General features: G+C 39.3%; 2 protein-coding genes across 3 annotated transcripts in view; both read left to right on the top strand.

The window, feature by feature from the left end:
• Positions 1–2,730: 2,730 nt before the first annotated feature.
• nutf2 (nuclear transport factor 2) lies at positions 2,731–20,226 on the top strand. Of its 2 annotated transcripts, XM_047153023.2 has the most exons (6): positions 2,731–2,813; positions 7,434–7,556; positions 9,948–10,019; positions 10,421–10,519; positions 10,755–10,911; positions 19,477–20,226. In XM_047153023.2, exons 2-5 carry the CDS (start codon positions 7,458–7,460, stop codon positions 10,863–10,865), a joined length of 381 nt encoding a protein of 126 aa, XP_047008979.1. In that variant the 5' UTR covers positions 2,731–2,813; positions 7,434–7,457; the 3' UTR covers positions 10,866–10,911; positions 19,477–20,226. The 2 variants fall into 2 exon arrangements, with proteins under 2 accessions (XP_047008979.1, XP_047008978.1); XM_047153022.2 differs by lacking the exon at positions 10,755–10,911.
• Positions 20,227–21,557: 1,331 nt separating this feature from the next.
• edc4 (enhancer of mRNA decapping 4) overlaps positions 21,558–24,375 on the top strand; it is a 37,613-nt gene continuing 34,795 nt past the window's right edge. The window contains exons 1-2 of the mRNA XM_053677996.1: positions 21,558–21,774; positions 23,650–23,806. Coding sequence (XP_053533971.1) covers positions 21,687–21,774; positions 23,650–23,806 — 245 coding nt within the window. The 5' untranslated portion in view covers positions 21,558–21,686. The remainder of the gene's footprint in view (positions 21,775–23,649; positions 23,807–24,375) is intronic.

Genomic DNA, 24,375 nt, shown 5'->3' with positions numbered 1-24,375 from the left:
CGCCCCATGATCTACGGTGGCCTATAGAGCGTCTATAAATGACTGACAGCTGGCGCAGCCAAACACAAACAAGCATTCTGGACAGGAAGTCAGTTTTCCAAATGGATTTTCTCCGCGACTTAATACACTTTTGTTAAAGCCACTGCTTAATCCATTGTTTTTATTGTTATTATTAGCTTGTTCTACATATATTCCAGGTTATTTTTTACAAATAAGGAATAAAAAAACTGACTATTGCATCTTTAAAGAAATCTTAGTAGATTGGTAACTGGTAACACAAATCAATGGCTTACTGAGGAAGTGTTTTGCATCTTCCTAACACCCCCTACCTGTCCTCATATGAAAACGTCACATTTTCTCCTAAAAACTTGTGTACATATATGCTTGTAAAATCCTCGTATGAGGATAACTGGGTCTTACTATTTTTCCAAACCTATTCCAGTTTGAAGACATTGATCAGTTTCTAAAGATGTCAGATTTGAGTAAACAGAAATCGTGAGGAGATACAATATTATTTCTTCATGTTCAGTAGCTCATGTAGTAGTGTAGAACTTGAGGTTTAAAAACTGGAGATCAGTAATCACTGACATGCATAGCCTATTGTAATCACATTATTACAATGGTAGCTGGTAAAAAGTAGCTCGGTGGTTAAGATGTTGGACTACTGATCAGAAGGTTGTGTGTTCAAACCCCAGCACTGCCACACTGCCACTGTTGGGCTCTTGAGCAAAGCTCTCAGATGTACAAATGAGATAAATCTAAGTTGTTCTGGATAAGAGTGTTTGCCAAAATGCTTTAAATGTACTAGTGATGACTAGTAGCCTGTTAAATTTTATTTATTTAAACTTTATCTTGGCTTATAAATTTTATTACACAGTTGCCATTATCATTGGACTGGTAAAGAAATTACAAACATGAGACTGGGACCAACTAGTTAGAAAGACACTACTGAATAAGACACTATTGAAAATTCCTGTAATACTTGTGTACCACAGAACATAAGTGATAAACATGTCATGAATATGAAAATCATATTCATTATTAAATTGTTTACTTTTTACATCAGCGGACAGTTTTGTTCAGTGTAGCGGATTGTTCTTAAATGGTAAGGAATAACAATGCTCATAGATCTAGCATACAGTATGTAAAGTATTTACTATATATTTTTCAGTGAAGTGTATGTAGAAATTCTTTCTAAAACATTGCTCATATACATGATCTATGTCATGAGTTCTCAGTCTTTTTTTTTTTTAAACAAGGGACCCTTTTAATTGTAAAAATGAATTTCACTGACCCTTTCAGAGATTTATTTCATGAACACTGAACAACATTGCTGCCCATCTGTAGTTTGCTAAAGATCATGTGGACAAGCCAGCAGGCCAACAGAAAGATGTTTTGTGGATGGATGAGACCAAAATAGAGTTTTTGGTTTAAATGAGGAGCGTTATGTTTGGAGAAAGGAAAACTCTGCATTCCAGCATAACAACCTCATCCCATCTGTGAAACATGGTGAAAGTAGTACCATAGCTTGAGCCTGTTTTGATGCATCTGGGCTAGGATGGCTTTCCGTCAGTGATGGAACAATGAATTTTGAATTATACCAGCGAATTCTGAAGGAAAATATCAGAACATCTGTCTGTGATCTGAATCTCTATGAAAGTGGGTCATGCATCAAGACAATGACCCTAAGCACACAATTCATTCTACCAAAGAATGGTTAAAGAATAATCAAGTTAATGTTTTGGAATGGCCAAGTCAAAGTCCTGAACGTAATCCAATAGAAATGTTGTGGAAGGACCTGAAGCAAGCAGGTCATGTGAGGAAACCCACCAACATCCCAGAGTGGAAGCTGTTCTGTACTGAGGAATGGGCTAAAATTCCCCCAAGCCGATGTGCAGGACTGTTAAACGTTCATCGGAAATGTTTAGTTGAAGCTATTGCTGCACAAGCGGGTCATACCAGATGGATTGCATACTTTTGCCACTCACAGATATGTAATATTGCATCATTTTCTTCAATAAATAAAAGACCAAGTATAATAATTTGGGTCTTTTTTGTGTAACTGGGTTCTCTTTATCTACTTTTAGAAAATCTGATGTTTTAGGTCATATTTATGCAGAAATATAGAACATTCTTAAGGGTTCACAAACTTTCAAGCACCCCTGTATATCACTGTGAAAAAAAATAAACATGAAATTACCTCAAAAGGTTGCATTTACTTTTTGGAATGAGAAATAATTTGTATGCTGTTTTCAACCATAACTGCATCCCAACTTTTTGCACTTCTTCTGAATACTCTCTGGTGTAACATTCACCTCATCTCTCTTTCTTCCTGACATTGCTGTTATAACGTTTCTTCATCTTGATATGTTTGGTATAATTCTGCCAGATATCACACTGCCTACATCAAATCAACTCTGGAGACTAGCCTCATGCCATAGTCATGTATTGGCATGTGCCATAGATCATATATATGCCAATACACTTACACTGGACTCCTTTGAAACCTATTGTGATGATTTTGCCATTTGGTTTAGATTGTTAAGATTGCTGTATTGTTGCAGGATGCATGTGTGTCTCATGAAATTCGTTCTTCTTCTTCTTCTTTTAATTGTAGATAAATATCACATGTTCCTTTTTTCCAACCAAGAACCACAAGAGGTTCAAACAAGGGATCTTGAACATCATCTCCCGACGTTCAAATAAGCGTGTTTACTGCGCATGCGCAAACGAGCAGGCGGCTCAACTTCTCCATCGCGCGCTGTAATCGCCATAACTGGATCCGAGGATAGCTACGGTTAGGGCTCGCGGAGGTAAGCTGTTAAGAATTAAATCTCACGTACCGGCTGATGCGGTATGTGCTGGTTCATCACGTAAATATATATTGCAAAATCCCACGCAGAGACGTTATCGCGGGTTTTAATCCTGTCATGTATGGCGGGTTTGTGTGAGCTAGCATGCTAGCATGTTAGCATGTAAGCATGTAGGACACGCCTATGCTGTGCGACGGGAATGTTAACGGGCCGCGCCGGTGCCTGATGATAAAGAAAGTCCGGCAGACAGCTCAAGTGACTCAGAGTATTTTTAGAAAGGAACGTGATGTGAGCTCCATGTCCCTATAGAGCAAAAAAACACCTCGAGCTAGCGCTTTAACCGTCATGATGGCTCAGACATGCTAGGACTGCTAGCGAGGGTTAGCGTGAGCGCAATGAATCAACCCTCACCTAGCTACACGGCTACCTCACGGTGTTGCTAGCTGAACAGCGTGCTCGTGCCATAACTTAATGACTGTTTAGTTGAGAGATGTTGAGCTGAACAGCCCCCACACTGAGACAAACCGAATTTATTTGGCATATTTATTAAAGTCTACCTGGTTTAAACTCTACCTGGTTTACACCACAACACTGAGCATAGCTTTATTTGACTAGCATTAGAGTCCGGAGTGTTATTTTAAACAGCTAATGTTAGCAGGCTAGCTGGGCAGGGACAACCTGGAGCCGAGACGAGCTTTACCGGGCTAGACAGTTCTCACAGTTTATTAACTTCGGCGTGTTTGGGTAACGTTAATGAACGTAATTATTAGGTGTTGGGTGGTTTGCGGAGTTTATTCCCTCCGTCAGTGCGTCGAAATGACGAGTCAGTTTTACATTAAACCCGCTTCATTACACGCCTCGCGCGGGAAGCGGACTCCAGAGCCGTGTTCAAGAGTTTGGGAAATTCGAAGGTGGCCATGTGGCGCTCCAACGCCATCTAAACACACGGCCGTGTAATGCTGGAGTAGGGTGTGTGTCTGTGTGTGTGAGAGAGTTTATTATGAAGAAACGGTAATAACCGCGCAGTAAGCCGGAATAAGTCACTGCTGACCTTCATATAGGAGCAGGGAAACTCGTGTTCAGCTGTGACCAGACGATCCGAGAGTAACAACACGAAAAGAAAGCATAAAGTTAGTCACATTTCTTCTTCTTCTTCTTCTCTCTCTCTCTCTCTCTCTCTCTCTCTCTCTCTCTCTCTCTCTCTCTATATATATATATATATATATATATATATATATATATATATATATATATATATATATAAAACGCACGCACGCTATTGGGAGGATCCCAAAACATGTGATGGTCTTTTGTATGTCCAACCCTATAAAGTTTATATAACTGAAATAAATGTGTATACATACAAAGTGTATGTATGTGTGTGTGTATATATATGTATATGTATATATATATATATATATATATATATATATATATATATGTATGTGTATATGTATATATATATATATATATATATTATAATATAAAAATATATATAAATAAATATACACACACACTATGTATAATGCATTTGTATCACCATACACTTGAAAAGAGATGGCCTGAAATTCTGGGACGGAACATTACAAAGTTGTGAACAAAGCATTCATGTTAACAAGTGACCATTCAGTTTCTGTGTATATTTGTAAGATGCCATGGTTTCATTGAAATCTGCAAGCAACAGCATGATGAGCAACGTTTCCCCATTTTCTCTGCCAATTCCCACCCACCTGCCGGCTCTCCCCGGTCACACCACAGCTATTAGCCAGGAGCCAGAGAGCAAACACATGCTTCCTCAGAGAAGTGTGGAGTCAACCACCGCTTCTTTTCAGACTGCCCTTTATAATACGTCACACAGCAGCATAAGGTTGTCCCTCATGGATATTGTGATTAAAAATGAAAGCAAGATCAGGGAAATGCCACAGTATTCAGAGGAGCTTGCAGTTTTTCAAAATCACAGCAGATTTGGGCCAAAATGTGATCACAATGTGCATTCGGTCAAAGCCCTCTTCGATTCACGTGTGTCGAACACGAGTACAGCTAAAAGGTCTCATTTACCAACAAACATCACTGTGAAACAGTGCAAATTTATTGTGCGCAATAGCAATTTTGCAGATTCAAGTAGTTTTACACAAAAAAACTCGAACGCAAATTACCTAGCAAATTTTAAGGGGGGAAAAAATATGCCACAGCAAAATTGACTCGGAGCAAAACGTTAACGGTCCTCTTCCCCATACGTGAGCTCACAGACGCCTGTGCTTGTTAGTGTTGCTCTGATAGACATGGGACAGTGTCTTGCCATTCCTACCCATCCAGAGAGCATGGCTGAATTTGCTTTCTAATGGTGTGTCCCAAATCGCATACTTGTGCACTGTTCTGTGCCTTTTTTTGTGTAAGTAGTATGAGTAGTGTGTTCACACTGAATTCCAACAAGATGTGCACTTCACACCAAAAAAAAGGGAAAAAGTATGTAATGTTGAACACTTCTTGAACTCCACAGTCCCAGCATTGCTTACATGGCTGAAGAGGGGCGGGGCCAATGGGCGCTGACACTGGCTTGAATTTCTCAGAAAAGGGAGTGTGAAAAGTTCAGTAAATGAATTTCTTCAGGTTACATTGACATGGTGCAATTAATTTTCATGACTGAGTGTTGTGCTGAAGCTAGCAGTGTCTCATTACGTGCGTTTGACGTCACATGCTCTCGACTGGGAAATGGCTTGTAGTTCCGGTTAGTAAAAAACCCGCTAGTGTTCAATTTGAGACGATGCTACCTTTCTAAAATTCAGACAGTAGAGTGCATAGTGTATATCATTTGGAACACAGTTTAGGACTTCTGGTTAGGATTGCTGTGGTATCGTCGTGTTTCGTATTTTCAGTCTCCCCTTTTCTGTTGTGCCACCTTAGAGCCCCATGACAGTTGACATTTGAATCGAAATTTTCTTAAATTCATGTAAGTTAGGTACGACACTGTAACATGATGAACCCAAACGATTGGCTCGAACGATTCCTCAGAGCAGTCCTCCGGTGTATTCTTCACCGGGGGGGCGGTATTTTAGTTATCAAACACTCTGACAATGAGTGGAGGTGAACTCCTAAACGCGCGCACACACACACCTCTTATATTCTGAAAGCAAGCATTAGTTTAAATTCACTGATATGGTGGCAGGCCAAAAAGATTTATTAAAAGCATGAACATTTGAATAATTATTAGTAACATTAGGCTACATTTAGCTGACAGGACACGGGCTGAATGGCGATGCGTGGTGGCCCATTCGGAGGTAGTTGCAATGCGTTAGCGTCGTTAATAAATAACTGTCTGTCGCTAGCTTTACATAATGCTAGCTGGTTTCATGGCAACAATGCCAGCTGCCTCAAACAAACATAATATAGGACCGTCGTTCAGGTGCTTCGCCAAATTCCAGGTGTTTCCTCGCTTTGTTTGAAATTAACAATAGCATCGGTTGCACACCGGAAACTGATAATAGCTTTCCTCTCTATTCTTCTCAACGAGTCGGTGCGGAGCTAAACTTGTTAAGCTAATCTTCTGTAGTTTTTCCCGTGTGCTTGTAGGCGTTCTTCTTCACCACTTGCGGACCGACTAAAATACTTGCGCATATTTTCTTCCCCCATCAGGTCCGGAAGAATTGCAATCTCGGTACCTCCATTAGAATCGGTTCGAACGGTAGTGCAGAAAAACAAGTACAGTCACGTTTTAAGAATGTTGGTACCGACTTGGTACTGAAGTATCGGTTCTCGTGACATCCCTAGTTCCCCATGCACAACTGTAGTTCCTACCTGCAATTAGTTCACATTTACTATTTGATGTGCAAAAATGAAAGAGAACTTGTAATATTATCCTGTCATATAGAACCTCTCATTAAATGTGTACAGAGACAGTCCTGAGAGAAATAAAGCTTAGGAAGTAGTGGAGATCATTGGTGAGTGTATGTGACTGGCACAGTTTGCTTGCTTTGCTTTGCTGATCTTATGCAATGTAAATGTAATTTTGCAGCAAAACTAGTATAAGTCTTAACATGTATCTCAACCAATTTTCACACTGATGAGTGTGTTATGTACTTTATATATAGGCCTGCAACTAACAATTATTTTGATGATCGATTAATCTGTTGAGTAATTCTTTAATTAGTTAATTAGATTAAAAGCCCAATTTTTATTTTCTGTATTCTTTGGGGAAAAAAACTTTTCACATTCTGCCTGATGTTCACCATCAAAAATTGTGCAAATTGAAGGATATGAAAAAGGTATTAAATGTATCTATAATAATGTGAGTTTGTCATTGTATTTTGTTGTTGTTGTTGTGTTTTTCATTAAGAATAATACCGAACCCACCATTCAAGCAATTGCTTCCCCTGAATTGCTGCTAATTCGAAAGCGAAAGTAAAAGGTGCTACAACATAGCTTGGAGAACATCCAAGTAACTCAAAAAAAGACTTAATTAAGACTGATGAAGAAAAATGTGGAGGGAGGGGGGTGTCATTTCTTTTGGAGGCTTTTATAAATGATCAGGGCAAACAGCACATATTGCAATTAGAGTGCATGAACATCTTATAGCAAGATGATGTCAAAATCCAACCCGTTGACTGCTGCTTTCTCCACCAGTGCCTGTAGCTGGTGTGAATCAGGATGGGAGACAAGCCAATCTGGGAACAAATAGGATCCAGCTTTGTTCAGCATTACTATCAGCTGTTTGACACCGACAGAACTCAGCTTGGATCAATATATGTAAGTACGGCTGCACACAGAAGTTCATGTTCCACTGGAGGGAGGTCATGTGGGTCATTTTGGTTAATAATTCTGCATATGTCTAGCAGCTCTGTCAATGTCACACTGATTATGTAGTTCCATACACACAGACATCATAACGGACCTCGTATTAAGACAAGATTTTATCGAAGGGGGCGTTTTTACGTCAGCAATGAATGTCTCTACGATGTATTTTTATCTGGCTAACGGCTCTTGTAATTGAGCCTGTTTGTTTTATGTAAGTGGGCATGTACATGTAGTCAGAGTAATGCCTTGTTTCTCAGATTGAGTTTTCACCAAACCGTCATAAGACATCGAAACGAGCTGTGTGGATCAATGTTCACGGTGGCATAGTGGTTAGCACGTTTGTATCGCACCTCCAAGGTTACGGGTCTGAGTCCCGCCTCCGCCCTGTGTGCGTGGAGTTTGCATGTCCTCCCTGTGCTTTGGTGCATTCCTCCGGTTTCCTTCCCCAGTACAAAGACGTGTTGTAGGCTGATTGGCATTTCTAAATTGTCTGTAACGCATGAATGAGTGTGTGAGCGTGTGTGTGATTGTGCCCTGCGACGAGTTGGCACCCCGTCCAGTGTGTCTGCCACTTCCCCCGCTCCAGACTCCCCTTGACCCTGTGTAGGGTAAGCCTCACAGAACTTGGATGGATGGGATATGCATAAGGCCCCAATTTATGTGTATACATCTAATTCAGGGCTCTGTAGTAAGTTGTTTTTTAAACCAAGGTGCATTGCTGTTTCTGACATGAGGGAAAACAAGAGAACACACAAATGTACAAGAACAAAATTGAGTTATTTAATTGAAGGAAACCTCTTGTCTGTGATGTTCCATTAGTAGCAATGTTTCATAAATTCTTTCCCTTTACTAGCACCAGCTTGGCCTGTTTTGAGCTGATAGATAATTTGACCAAAGTGGGAAAGAATGAATCTGATTATTAACATTACGAAGAGCCTCAATAATCTGGCGAATTGAATAATGTACAGCCTGCTGCTGGACTACATTCGTAGTCTCGCTGTGACACAACTTCATGGCAGAACATCATTTTAATTAATTAATTTATTTTTAATTAAAGCTGTTTGCCTGACTAGCAGGTTTGGTGATTTAATACTATTACTAAAGTTAGTAGAAATTTTAATGCGCCACGTGATGATGTGCTGTTGTGGTGATGTGCTGCACAGATAAGGAAATCTGCTGCTCAACTCCATCGCAACCATACACAAGAAGAGTAAACATCCATCCTACCCTTGAGTTTAAAAAGTTTTTATTTTTATAAACCAGTTCCAAACTTGGCTGGCAAAAATGTGTGCATGTGTGTGATGTAACCTCTCTGACAGTGAGGAATGTACCATAGCTAGCACACTGCTGTTTCACAGGAAAGCTGTGCTGAACAGGACTTCTGATCTTTTATGCGGAGAGGAGAGAGATGTGCACTGTAAACTTCTGTGTTTCAGTTCAATAATTAATCAAGTCACAGTGGTAGGCTGCACAGGTGAGAATCTGGTCTCCCGTGTGCTTCAAATTAAACTTGCATAAAAAAATGTGATCAAAACACTCAAACCGTGCATAACATTGAAACACTCCTAGTTTATGAAGGTGTTGCAAAACGCTTATGACATTGAGGCATATTTTACTGAACTGCAAAACTTATGGAACTACAACTAGGACAATGTCCCCGTCGCCCCCCCATCCACATATATATATATATATATATATATATATATATATATATATATATATATATATATATATATATATATATAAAATATAATATAATATAATATAAATATTATTATTATTTTAAGTACCATGTGAACACATTTTAGTATTTTTATCTCCTATAAATTTTAAGTGTCGTAAATACTTATTGATGTACCTTTTTGTTTGCCATGTGAATAGCCTGGTTACTGACATGGTGTTAAAACTAAATAACTAAATGTAGGTGTTGCAGTAGTGAGCTCTGAATGAGTAACGTCTGCTCGTTTAAATCTCGGTGAAGTTGAAGGTGAGAGACGTGCAGCAGTGAGTCAGCGACTTTGACAGGCAGTAGTTCATATAGATGATACTCTGACCTCTTTGAGTTCAGAATCCTTCACTTGTCCTCAGATGTTTGCTTTATTTTCATTAATTCATCATGACACTAGTTTGTTCAACGTTCCAGTGCTACATTTGAGCAATATAGGCCCTGAAGATAAATGAATAAAAGCAATGCAGCTTGAGCCATGATGTTTGTTTGAAAAATTGCATTTATTTTCCACAAATTGTTCATCTGTATCTAGTAGTGAGAATAGTGCCTGGTCTGTTCTGTATTGGGCTGTTTGGTGTGTCAGCTCATTTACCTGACCGTGTTCTCTCTTACAGATTGATGCGTCATGTCTTACGTGGGAAGGACAGCAATTCCAGGGAAAAGCAGCGATTGTTGAGAAACTCTCCGTAAGGCTTTTCTTAGTCGACGTATGCTGGAATAAACTGTAATGATGTGTAACTATTTGCAGGAGTATTAATATGGATGACTTCAGATCATAATTTGACCTCATTTGACTTTGCTTAAAGTTTGGATACAGGCAAATTGAGCTCCACACCCTGCTGTATTGTGTTAGTTTTCAAGACGTAGAGCGCATTGTGGACGCTGGGAGCTGTAAACAGATGAACAGATCTCGCGTGATTTAGGCAGCAGTATTAATTCTGCAGTGATATCTCCCTTCATGTGTCCTTTTAATAGGAATCTTGAATTTTGCATAGATATAATGATTTGAGTATAAATGATCTTTCTAGTCAAGGAGTGAATGTATATGAAGGGAATATATTTTTTGTGTGTGTGTGTGTCTCCTCAGAGCCTGCCCTTCACAAAAATAGCCCACAGCATAACAGCACAAGATCACCAGCCCACACCTGACAGCTGCATAATGAGTATGGTAGTAGGACAACTAAAAGTAAGTATTTAACTGGCCTTGCATCTCTCTGCCTTCTACTTAAACAGACAGATGCAGGATTTCATTTAGTGTTTCTTTGGTGGGCGGATTCGAATCAGCCTTGCCATCTAATATATTCACCCAGTTTTGAGAAAAATAATAAGAATGGCAGATAACATATAGAGGTGCACACTTCCATTGAAGAGTTATTATTTCAGAGCTGTAGTGTGCGCGCATGTGTATTCATGTGTGTCAGGCCGACGAAGACCAGGTGCTGGGCTTCCAACAGACCTTTCTGCTGAAACATTACAGCAATGCCTGGGTTTGCACCAACGAGGTCTTCAGGCTTGCTCTGCACAACCTATGACCTCACATGTGCTCTGTGATCACATGGCCTTCCCCTCTGACTGTGTGTAAGGAGGTGTGCTCTGCCTGTCCTGGTTTAGGTAGTGTTCAATGTTCCTGCTACTAAAATCACTTTCCTGGGCTGTGTTTTATAACCATGTAGTGGCCATTTTGAAAAAACAAGTTACTCAATATTTACAATTAACAGTCTGCCAAGTTTTGTGAAATGATTTTGCCCTTAAAGGGAACCCCAACTATTAAGACTTGTATGGCTTATTAGATTAACGCTGATATCCGCCATATAAATCCGCTATACATAAACCCTCATTGTGTTTAAACACACATTTATTTATTTAAAAAATAAATAAATCCTTGCACTCGTAGGCTGCCATTGCTGTTTATGTCGCAATGCGTTCTGGGTAGTGACGTCAAATCATCTTGATTCTCCAGCGATATAAACATGTCTTCAGGCTTTTCATTTGAACCCGAGCTTAACATAAGTGAGGAGGCTAATATAGAAGACATTACTAAAAATGTACATCAAAATGAAGATGATCAGAGAGGTGAGGAGGCGAGAGTGGGGCAGAATCCATGGTGTCTGTGCAGCAACTGCACGTGTATGCCAACCGAGAGTGTTTGTTGTTGAAGGTGAGCATATGGATTAAACCAGTGGTTCCCCAACTTTTCCAGGGCAAGGCCCCCCCAAATGGCATTAAAATTTGACCGAGGCCCCCCTTTTGTAAGATATCTTTAAAACACATAAAAAATACAGACTTCTGAATATATCCCCCTTTTATTTTATTAATAATTACTTCTTAACATTACATTAGGAATTGATTGTGTGTGTGTGTGTGTGTGTGTGTGTCTGAGAGCGAGAAATAGAAAACATGCATTTATTATTTTCCTCACAACAAATTGTTGAGGCCCCCTGGCGGCCCCCACTTTGAAAACCATTGGATTAAGCTATCGTTTTATGATGAGACGTATTCTAATATCAATAATTTTAGAGATTATCAGCTATTATCTCGCCGCCGTTTACTTTATCCTGTCAAAATTCTGACGGCCCGCCAGCACGCTGTCGCCATGTTATGAGCAAATCTACGCTGTCTACACAGCTACTGTATACGATGGTACTCATATTTTTGGAAAGGTAAGGTTCTTGTGATTGGATTGATTATAAACCGTTTTCAGATACAATCACAACAGCAGCTGCAATCAATGTCTGTCAGACCCTCGATATACAAACAAACACTTACGAAACGGAGGCAACTCGCCTCATATGAAGCGTCATAGTAATCTACTGATCAATAACATCCTGACAAAAACAGCAAAGGTCCAAACAATCCAATCATGTAAAAATTTTAGTCCACCGTTCAAAAGAGACCAAAACCATGCATGTACTCCAAATGGTTCAAGAACCGCTTTAATCGTACTTTTGGTATGCCTTGGCTAGGTGTTTTAGGCTAATTTTACAGGAGATTTACCTTGAGAATATATGTGCACTAACAAGATGCTTACAGGTTTGATTATATTTACAGATATCCTCTGTATCACAGTACACAAGAACTAGAAAACTACAGCACAGTGTGGCATTTTTCTCCTGCTGCGGGGGCTTGTAGCTAATTCTTCTGAGTGCTCAAGTGCAACCATTTTACGTCATCGACTCGGAGTGCATTGCTCAGGTCATGTAATGGTGGCCTCCATAGGTTAAAATATGTATTAAATATTAAGGATTTTTAAAGTAATAAAACGTACTTTAGTAGGAAAGGGCAATTACTTAGTGTTAAGGCCTACAAGTCTTCATAGTCTGGGTTCTTTTTAATGCATGACACCAGTTTAATAACAACCATAACCTTTTTCTGTGGAAGTGGAAAAGACTAGGAAGGTGACTGAAAAATTTAAATAATCAAGCAAACATTCTTCAAGATCTATAAAAGTGTTTAAAAAAAAAAAACCTACATTATACATGAAAATAATATTTTATATGTTCAGGAAATTAAAAAAAGCATATTTTTTATAGGTCTTCAGTGATTTACCAAATTAGCATAGTATAATGTATGTAGGAAGTAAGAAGACAAAATGGCATTAATCAAGTGAAGTGCATTTCTGTCTATTTAAACCCTTGTCCACTGCTGTTTTACACATGTTCTGTCTGAATAACAAGGCACTTTCAGTCTAAATAAGTAAACCTTATTACACACAATTGGTCACATTTTGATTAGTCACCGAGGGGTGTAACCTGGCCTGGGTATTTGGGGCCTGTACCCGCGAAGATTTATTTATTTTTAACCCGAGTAATTCTCCACTTGAAGAGATTCATCACTACGTAACCAAACATCAGTAGAAGAAGACGGCGGTGCTGTAATTTTATATCTTTGGTATATCTTCCGGAAAAATATTTGGAAATGCTCGTGTCCTGTTGGCCGAGGGCTCTCAATTCTGCCAATTCTTTATTTAGTTAGTTAGTTTAAAAAACTTTTATTTATTTATTTTTTTTAAATATTAAATCCATATGATTTCTTAGTTGTGCCTCCCCTTTAGCTATCAACACCAAACTAGCCTAGAGTCATGTTGGTTAGCCAAAATGTTTTTGATTTTATCGGTCTGTTAGTCCTGAAGGTTTGTTATTTTCAAATATTCTTTCTCAGCTGCTTCCAAGTCACAGTTGACTCGGAAGCAGAGTCACTAGTTTGACTCGGGAGCAGAGAGAGTTAACAGAACTGTCGAGTTCTGAAAATGCCCACAAATTATGTTCATCAGGATTAGAATATCTAGTGAAATGTAATGACTAGGCATGTGCATACACAGGTGTTTGAATACCCAGTTAACTGTCTAAGGAGCTGAAGTACTGAAATGGCTTAATCAGTTATTCATTACTCATAACGTTAATCTATTTATTTTTTTGTCCCTGAAAAATTTTGAAATAGAAAAGCCAGTGTCTATAGCACTGCTGTGATGTGCAAGTTCAAGAGGTGTGAAGCAGGATTTCTCATTTCTTTTAATACCTGCCCCTACTCTCTCATAGAGCATTCATGTCCATTTTATTCATTCGTTTAGTAAATCATCTATAAGGTGCAAATATCTGTAGTGACAGATTAATATAAACATGCAGTACTACAGGGATTACAGGGTCTTCAATCCAATGAGATTTTTCCTGTCCATTAATTTTACTGATGCCAGTGTGCGCTGCCGTTTTAACCTGTATTAGCGCTACATGTTTGAACAATATACTGTCATTCAGTAGCTTTTCACATGCATTTAATATTTCGGCTGACAAAAGGAAAGTTAATGATGCTTGTTTTTCTTTTCTAGTTGTTATCAGTTAATTTACCTCTTATTGATATTTGAAGAATAAAATTGGGCAGAATGCACGCCCATGGTAATGACGGCGGTCTCGAAGTTGATTGTTGGTTATTCATGTGAGCTATAGATGCTGGTGGATGAATATTTTTGAATTTCGAACTAAATATGAAGCGTTTTTCTGCGCACTGGCTTCTTAATGCGTATGCTGGAACTTGTGGGTCAAAGTGGAGAACGGTGGGTTGCACAGAGTCACTTGGATAAAATTACATCACGGCAGTTTGATTCATGACTTTTAAGAGATGATTCTTTTTAACAAAACACTTAGCAAAATACAAACTGACTCATCATTCACTGAGTGACTCACTGAAACAGCTGTCTGACTCACTTGACCTGAATGGTAAGTCACGTCTGCTTCATTACTATATGCTAGCATTCAATGATCCCAAGAGTGGAATCGGTCAGGATATGTTGGCTAGGAAAAGATTTTATACCTTAAATCATCCCAGACCTCTGTCCGCTGTTCATATCAGAATCAAGCAACAAAATCTATAAAGGAGCCATGTAGAAAATATGACCAGTCTTACTTTGACCTTGTTTTATTGCCTGCAGAGTTCCAGACGGTGAGAGAACCCCTCAGTGTCTTTTAAGCTTAGAAAAGTGAGCCAGTGCTAGCATGAAACCATCAAAACTTAAACAGCACCTCACAACAGAAGATCCTGCTTATGCCAACAAAGGGCGGTCGTATTTTCTCCTTTAAAAAGAGGAGTATCTTTGTCAGCAGAAACTGATCAAAGGTACAGTCAGTATACCAGAGAAAGCACTGCGAGCCTCATTTTTATCTGCATATCAAATGGCGAAATCCAAAAGGCCACACATGATGGGTGAGGAGCTTCTGATGCCAGCCTGCATAGACATTGTTGAGGAAATGTTGGGTGGAGAAGCTGCAGGAAAGTTGGCTAAAGTTCCACTTTCTGGTAACACGGTGCAATGGCGTATTCAAGAAATGTTTTTTGATATCCATCCTTATTCTATACCATTTATCCTTCAGGGTTGTGGGGAACCTGGAGCCTGTCCCAGGAGGCATGGGGCACAAGGTGGGGTACATCCTGGACAGGGTGCCAGTCCATCGCAGGGCACAATCACATACACTTTCACACACCCATTCATACACTATGGACATGCCAATCAGCCTACTGTGCATGTCTTTGGACCGGGGGAGGAAACCAGATTATCTGGAGGAAACTCAATGCATCATTTATTATCTTAATATATCTATTGCTTATCCAGATTTGAACTTTGAGGTTAAAGTACAGTTTTCAGTGGAGCTCTGGCAAGAAGGCTAGCAGGAATATGTAGCTATTGAGAAATTCTCATCTATCCATGAGAATAGATGGAACCTGGCACCTATCCCATGGAGCATCTTGCACGAGACGGGATACATCCTGGACAGGGTGTCAATCCGTCGCAGGGCACGATCACTCACACATTCACACACCCATTCATACTCTACGGTCACTTTGGACACAACTGCCTCCCATGCGTGTCTTTGTACTCGGGGAGGAAACCGGAGTACCAGGAGGAAACCCCTGCAGCATGGGGAGAACATGCAAACTGCACACACACAGCGCAGGAATGAAACCCCCAACCCTGGTGGTGTGAGGCGAACTGCACTCGGAAACTGCACCCGGAGTTGAACGACGTGTTGCAGACAGCCATCAAGGCTGGGGCACTCTCTTCCCGACTTTTCACATCGCTATGCACGGAAATGGTCTAGGATCATCAGTACCTGCTTCTACACTCTGAGGTCAGGTGGCTGACACGGGTCAAGTGTTGACTCGTCTGCTTGAGCTGTGAGAAGAGGTCTTACCATTTTTAGCAAATGTTGATTCTCCTCTTGCTGTACACGGTGCATGGTGTGCGAAGCTTGCTTATCTGTTAGACATATTCACTCATATATGTCCTGAATGAAAGCATGCAAGGTCCCTCATCATCCATCCTGACCTATACGGATAAGATCGCAGCTTTCATCAACAAATTGAAATGGTGGAGATCCCGAGTGGCAAAAGGATTGTGGGACATTTTTCCATCGTTGTGTGCCTATGATGGTGAATGCATCTGAGACACTGTACATGCTCATTTCGGCTCGCTGGTTCAGAAAGTCCACAAATTGTTTCCTGATCTTGGAGGCAAGCTAATGTATGTTTGCGTTCTTCTTCTTATCATGGTTTAGAGAAGGTGCTTGTTACATGAAGTACATGAATTTGGTTTTTTGAAATGCAAGTACTGGAAAGCCATGAAATAGCATTGAAATAATATTTTATCTAGTGGTGCTTAAAAAGTACTTGGATTAGATTATAGTCTAATCCAAAAGTCAATAAATACAAAATCGCTAAATAATTTTAAAGTGTTTATTTTCGATAGAACATGAATATATCCTTTCACTCAGAATCCTTCCACCCCCGATATATCACATATGTTGCCTTGTTCTCTATTAGGAAATGTTAGTAAGCAACTACTGGTGTAAGTGGTCCTCTTTTTTTCTTCTTCTTCCTTTCTCCCTTCTTTTTTAAGCACAAGCTTGCAGAGTGGCTCATGCAGCTCTCTGGCCAGTGTCACACCTATTTAATCTTATAAACAGTCACAAAAATCACAATTTTTCAACAACTGAAAACTTCAAAATTACAAAGTACTGCACAAACATTTTAGGCACATGCAAAGAAATGCTGTAGTGCGAAGACGGCTTCAAAAATAATGAAATTAAATGTTTCTACATTTAAAAATATACTTTAAAGTACAAGCTAGTGTTCAGCATCCCCTCGCATCTTACAGTATGTTTTGCTGCTGTTCAATCCTGCTCAATTCTTCATCTATTCTATGGAACAGATAAAGAGAAAGTTTTGGTCATTTACGGTTGTGATTTTCACTAATAATTCTACAATCTATATTTCTCACAGAAAAGGGATGACTGGGTGTGTGTGTATGTATGCATGTTTTTCTTTTCTTGGAGTACATAAATATGTAGAAACTTGAAGTATAATTTTATTAATTGAGATACAGTCTTATAGCCAGAGACCCTCTTTCATGAAACAAAGCAGAAGAAAATCTATTTGCCTAATTTCAAGAGTTCTCCTAACCATTTAGGTGTTTACATAATGACTACTTGATTTGTCTGCTCATGCCCACTAATAGCTTTGTCCTCACAGTGGTAATGCATGTTTAATATATATTTATATTATATCTGTCTATAATGGGGATTTGCATGCTCTAGACTATTGGATAAACCACTAAACCAGTTACTGAAACAGAGAGGCGGGTATAAAATTAAGTGCGCTGTGAAGCGTTTAGGATGTGGCGCGTTCAGTGACTCTTCTGATGTGAAATTGGTTTAATTTGCAAACCCGGAGAACCTGCTTTGTGTCCGTAGTTTAAAAACGTTTAAAGGAGTAGTATTGAGGGTTGTCTCTAAGCCTGTTCTCTCTCGTTTGTCCTGTGAGCCTCGTAGGTTGCTTGCTAATGGCCACATGAGAGTAAAAACTGCCCACTTCTCAGACATTCAATCCTGATGTACCTCCTAATTAGTGCCTATGTCGGCTGCAAATTAAGGCCAGATGTGACTTTTGTTGGTAACTTGTTCACTGACTTAATGTCAATGTAGCGCATAAAGATCTATACACAGTATGCACACACACACACACACACACACACACACACACACACACACACACACACACACACACATGCATACATGCACACAGTCTGTCACGATAGTTATGTTATGGATTTATCATACGAAATAGAATGAACATCACCAGCGTTTTAGCTGTTTGTGCTGCTTCTGTCTTCTGGTCTACTCTGGGCTGTCAAATTCCAATTAGAACTTTTGAATATTCGAATACAAAAACTAGCACGGATTTAAGTAAAACATACTTTTAGATGGACACATGACACGCAATATATCAACAATGCACGAACAATGTTTTTTGAAGAAGAAAATCTAGAAACAGTAGATCTAGTGTTTCAAATAATCCAGTCGTAGTCAATAATGTCGGGGGTTGAGCCATTTAAGATGCATGAGCTGAAGATGAACAGCGATAAACTGAAGGGCTTTACTAGCAGGTTAATTAACTCACCTGAACGCATCCTCTACACATATGAGGTTACTCGGACATTTACCCAGCATAAATGTAGCACAAGATGACGCCAATGCACAAGTGAACCTGAACTTAAGTAAGGCTCTAGGTAGAATACGCTCTTTCTGTAACAACGCACTAGAACACGGACAATGGCTGACTAAAGCATAAAGAATTCACAATATTGTATTACACCAGTGTACTCATTGTAGTTATTTCAGGGGATCAGCTTTTCACATGCTTTTGTTCATACGTGTTTAAGTTCATTTATAAAATGTGTGAATATTTTTAGTTTCATTTTTTACATTTTCCTGTCAGCTAAAACGTTGTTGACTGATATTCAGTGCCATTTTAGTCAGTGTAAAATTTAATAAATGTGACATAAAATATTGAATAAATTTAATGGATATTTTCATCAGAAGGCAAAAACTTTTTAATTAAAAAAAAAAAAATTATTATACAGTCCAATGTCTGGATTTTCTTAAGAATTCAAAAATCATTGCTCTTTGAAAGGGTGTACTTCCATTATTATTCTATTATTATCATTATATCAGTAGAATAAAAATGGTCTTAAGATGACAATGATATCGTTTATTGCAATTATTTCTGTGACAATAATATCATCCAAAAAAAAAAGTAGTAATCATGACCGACCTAGATTTAAACTTTAAGGACTGGTGTGTGTGACATTTTCAGGAGATAAGCAGTTTCTGAAATACTCAAACCATGCCACAAAGTCACTGAGATCGCATTTTTCCCTGTTCTGATGTTTGACGTGAACACTAACTGAAGCTCTTGACCTGTATTTACATGACTGACTATTGCACTGTTTCTGCATGCTGGTTGATAGGGTAATTGCATGAATAAGCAGGTATACAGGTGTTCCTAATAAAGTTGTTGGTGAGTGTGTATTTGAGTAGATTATATATTTAAGCGTTGTGTGTTGAGTATTATGACGTCTGCCTTTTTTCGCCATATATCTCTGCTATGCTTTTTGCCTGATATATGATCTGCAAACTGTATGTGTATATGAACAGTGCTGATGGTTAGAGAATGCAGTCTTCTGTGATGTTTTGATGCACAGACTTGAAAATAGATCTAGACACTAATGTGGCCTAATCTAGATTGAGTTTGAAACAAATTCAATAGTCTGTTCCCTTATACCGTAACTAATCCTGTTGCTCTTTGTGTCTTTTGTAGGCAGATGATGATCCCATCATGGGGTTCCATCAGAGCTTCATCCTGAAGAACATTAATGATGCGTGGGTGTGCACCAACGACATGTTCCGCCTAGCGATCCACAACTTTGGCTAAAAAGCACCACGGCTGGCGGGGGAAATGGGGGAAGGTGGAGAACGGGGCACATCACCCCCAGTGATGCCTGAACCTCAGTCTGCCCTTAATCCATCTTTTGAGATTCAGCACCGGATTCCAAGAAGTCAAATCACAGATGACACACCGGCACACTGTAGTGCCTCTGCTCCAGACAAGAGAAGTGTTTCTTTGCTGAAAGCCCACAGATCCATCAAAGCGACCCCTTTCCCCTCTGCTGATGTGCATGATGATGGCAAGCTCGAATATCAGAGGACACTGACCTGGGAAAAAAAAACAGACATATTAACATAACTTCTGCCAGTTACTACTATTTACATTTTAGTTCTTGAGTGTGACTATGAATTAATAACTGTCTTACCTGCCTTTCTTTATCTGCTTGCTTTTAGAGTTTGCTTCTTGGCACTTTTTTTTCTTCTTCCTTTTCCCTCTTGAACATTGGAGCCTCCATTCATTGTGATGTCGGGTTGCTCTAGCTATCCAAAGAAACATTAAAGTAAACACCCCCCCCAGATCCCCCACCCCTTAAGACCAGTGTGCTTCTCACCTTCTGCTCACTGCTCTGTCACAATAATTACCAAGCCACAAGACACAATAAAACATTTGACTTTTTCTTAACCATGGCATCATCTTGTTCCTCCCACTGTCTGGTTTTATATCTGTTTTTTGTTGTGTGTGGTTTTTTTATTTTTATTTTTTTATTTTATTTTATTTATGTCTAACCAATTTCTGAATACTACTGGAAATTGTTTTGGCAATAGCATTCTTTCAGGAAGGAAAAAGTATTGAAGAATTTGGTAAATCCTTCTCAAGAATTGTTTGCCTAGCTAGCCTATTAATCAGTCGATCCTTTAATATTATACATTTTGTTTTTCTAATGTAGTAAAGACTTGGCTATTTTATTACAGGTATAAAATCAGTACTGCGGACGTTGAATCCGTAATTATATCCAACTTCTTTTGTTCAATAATGGTAAAGGATTAAAGAGGAATATAACTTTGTGGAGCTTTTATGGTCCTTGGCCATGTGAAATAGTTATTTGAAGAGTTCTATCACGTTTGCCTAGAAAAAAAATTCCTCTGAAGGTAGAAGACAGCCATTCTTCTATTGTTGCAAGCTTTTTAAAATAAAATAAAGTTATGTGGAAATGGTTTGTGCCTAAATAAGTACTAATACCATGCAGGCTGAAATATCACTGTGCTTCCATCTTACTACTCCTTTCCCCATCATGTACGTACACCAACCCTTAGTCCTTCTAGTCGAATAATACTAATGAAGACTAAGTTAAAGTCTGCTTTGATAGTGAAAAGAGGCTTGAGGGAAAATCACTATGTTTACAGGAGGATTATGTGGAAGAAGCTAATCCTATTGGCATGAATATGACATTCAACTGACTGTACAGATGTTGGAAACTCCCTTCACTTCACTGCTGGCTTGTGTCCGCTTGCTTAAGCACTGAAGTATTTAAAGAAGTGTTACTGAAACTTCAGATAGACGCTGCCATGTGATTGGCCTCAAGTCATATTCGCAGCATTTCTCTAGTCTCGTGCAAAAAAAGAAATAATGTTTTGTTGAATTCCGCATGCGTGCTCTGCTTCATGGAGATTCTCCTCTCCAGTAAGTGGTAGCAGAAGGACAATGAAATTCGGGTGCTAACTTTGAAAACAAAAGCAACACATTGCGTGTATTATATTAAAGAGGATGTCAATTTCTGACTTGTAAGTTGTATGAAAATAAAGGAGATCAAATCGATGTATGACGAGACTGTTGTTTTTAAAACTATATCGCGCTGTTTCGTTTAAATGGTGCTTCTTAAATATGGTCTGAGATTAAGATTGCTTAGTAGTTCTCGATATGAACAGAAAGCAAGAAATACCGTAGAATGTTTTATACAGTATATAAGGACGTGGATTTGACGGCAGGAACTAAAAAAAAAACTGGCTGTTGGGGGTGGGAAGGAAAAAAACGGCGCACCAGCGGAAGTCAACACAGTTGTAAGATTTTCGCAGCGCCGAGCACAAGACAAAAAACAAGCAGTAATTTGTCACACTGCAGCGTTTCAGCCGCTTTTAGACCTTATGGCTTCCAGTTCCAGTATAGACATAGAAGGCGCGACTCAGCACCTCAGAGACATGTTAAAACTGGACCGACCCACTAACTCAACCGGTAAGTTACCGGGACCGGCGCAGGTGTAGCTGCTTAGCTGGCGCTGCAGTTAGCATTAGCGCGCTAGGCCGCAGCAGTGCGCAGCCTTGTACGTGCTTTTATCTGAACTTCTATTACATAATGACTTACTGTTCAACGAAGAGAATAATTAACTTGTGTGTGTGTGTGTGTATATATATGTTTAGTTTATACCCAAAATGTTATACTCTGCTCGGTGTTCATCCTAGAATGAGAGAAGGACAGCAAACTGACGTCGGCTGTTAGCCTACTAGCACACCATGCTAATCACTCAACTAGCCACATAGCTTTGACTTCGCTGGTGTGTTTATATGAGCCAAATCATGAATGCGTATGAATATAAACATTATATAGAGATGTAGCTATGTGTTTGTCTTACGATTAACACGATACTTATATAAAACAATATATAAGATGATGTAGGAGCTGCTCATGGCCAGTAAAAATGTGTCAGCGTTAAGCGTTAATCTGTGTCACCTGACAGCTCTGTAATAACCGAAATATATCAAATAAACCTACATTTATTCCTGCAAATGTGGCTTCGTCTAATAAAATATGCTTAAATTTGATGACGTAACAGAGCATTAAATCTGTTAGAATAAAAATATTTACAGGAGAAAGTCTACACAAAAGTTGACATTTCCATTTATTCATTTAGCAGAAAATGAGGACTAAAATGAGTTTATGAAACACAAGTTCTTTATTTAGTCAACAAAAAAAACATGCAGTTTATAGTATAAAATCTAACATGTATCCAACTATCCCCATTCTGTGAAATTATTCTGTACTGTTTCAAAATAGTCATTTCTATTTAATGTAGGAAAAGCCAACCCAGATTTTTAGACAAAAATTTTTAGTGTTCTGAAATACAATGTGGTGTGATGTTTCCACTTTAGTAAGTGCAGGTTATAAGGTTTATAAAGGAGATTGACGTTTATATAGTAATGTTACAGAAACTGACAACATTATGAAAGCTATAGGGCATGACGCCATTGTCATGTGGGCGGAGCTTACGCTTTCTTCAAAGTTGCTAAAGCCGGGTTCACACCAATAACCTTGATTTGGTTGTCTGAGAGAAATTTTGAGAATCCTATTAATCGTAGGCCAAATTCTGCAGTCTTTGATGGCTAGTTTGACACGTTCTCCGACAGCCGATAAAGCACTGTTACTATCAAATTTGTCCTCCAATTAAATTCTGGCAGTGTCGGAAGATTTGAAGCACAGTCCTGTAGTGCGGCTTCTCCTCCGTACCAGTATTTCTTGCGTGCGTACGTTTTTCACGTCTTGACCGTCGTACAGTCCGACATTAATGACGACTGAGATCCTACAGTGTGATATGGCTTACAGCGGGGATCGTGTTCATACAGTCTGACCAGCAACAGTCTCAAAGGACTATTAAAAATCGCACAGTGCGCACCCGGCTTTGATTGTAAATAAAGCGGCAGGTCTACGAGTGGACTAAAACTAAATAAGGAGAAATGACAAACATTTTCTGTTGATTTATTGTATTTTTATTACTGGAGTTTAAGGGAAGACTATGTATAGTGCCCTGCTTTAAAGTGCAAATGTGTAGTTACGCAGCGATTAAAAAAAAACAAAGCTTTGACTTACTTAGACCAACAAAAAATACACCTAGTAGTGTTACTTCCAGTATTCAGGCACATTTAACATGTACAGACATCTAAAGATATCTTTTCACTCCCTGTCCGGCGAATTATTACTGTACTTGCCTGTGGAAGACTGCAGTTCACTTGTTTATGTGCTATTTTGGAAATTTTTAGGTGTCAGATGACCGGTATAAACTGACATGTATAAGAGTTGCTCCCCCCCCCCCCCCCCCCCCCGTCTTAATTACAGACAGCACTGCTAGTGAGAGCCAGCGGAAGACCTCGTGTAATGGAGAGCTAAACGGCCTGCTGGGAAACGACCTGATTGGTGCAGGAGTTCGAAGCGCTATGATGGAACCAACAACTCACAGCTCTGACAACATGAGCATGGCAGAAACTCAGACAATGTAAGCATTCCTTCTAGCACGCCTTTCATTCTCATTTGTAGTTCAACACGTTCTGATTTACTTTAAAGAGCAACAACACCAGCTCACACGGCTGTGGACTTTGTCGGACTCTATCTGTTTCATTGGCCGCTGGACACCGTGACGTAATCACAGGTGAAGCAACCATAGCAGAATACTTTCTGAAATAGCGCTTGCTTGCCGGTAAATAATGAGCCTCATGCCAAGAAGTGAACCTTTACTGTGGAAAACAATGAAAATAAAATAAAAACCACCATAGGTGGACCAGAATGCTGGCTCAGCACAACCCCACAGCACTTTATACTTCAAGATAAATACATCAGTTGTCTTTACTCTGAAAATCTCTAATGTTGAATTTCCTCAGAATTCACATCTACAACGCTAAATCTCCCATCTCTACCACGTAGATGATGATTTAACCCACTGACCACGTAAGGCCGAAAAACCGGTTTGCCCGTCTTTGATCTATTCCCGTAAGGACAATATACCGGCTTGGCCGTCTATGCCAAATACCCGTAAGACCGATATAGCGGTTGTACAGTGTAAACGTT

The sequence above is a fragment of the Ictalurus punctatus genome, chromosome 4, assembly GCF_001660625.3.
Source record: "Ictalurus punctatus breed USDA103 chromosome 4, Coco_2.0, whole genome shotgun sequence".
In the NCBI taxonomy this organism is placed as follows: Eukaryota; Metazoa; Chordata; class Actinopteri; order Siluriformes; family Ictaluridae; genus Ictalurus; species Ictalurus punctatus.
Note: the sequence above shows the minus strand (reverse complement) of the source record. Positions and strands in the feature narration are given on the sequence as shown.

Bases quoted from the DNA above. Each gene is read 5' to 3' on its own strand.
- nutf2 (XM_047153022.2), top strand. From the start codon at position 7,458: ATGGGAGACAAGCCAATCTGGGAACAAATAGGATCCAGCTTTGTTCAG. The intron at 10,020-10,420 runs GTAAGGCTTTTC...GTGTCTCCTCAG, and splicing joins CGATTGTTGAGAAACTCTCC to AGCCTGCCCTTCACAAAAAT. The intron at 10,520-19,476 runs GTAAGTATTTAA...TGTCTTTTGTAG, and splicing joins TGGTAGTAGGACAACTAAAA to GCAGATGATGATCCCATCAT.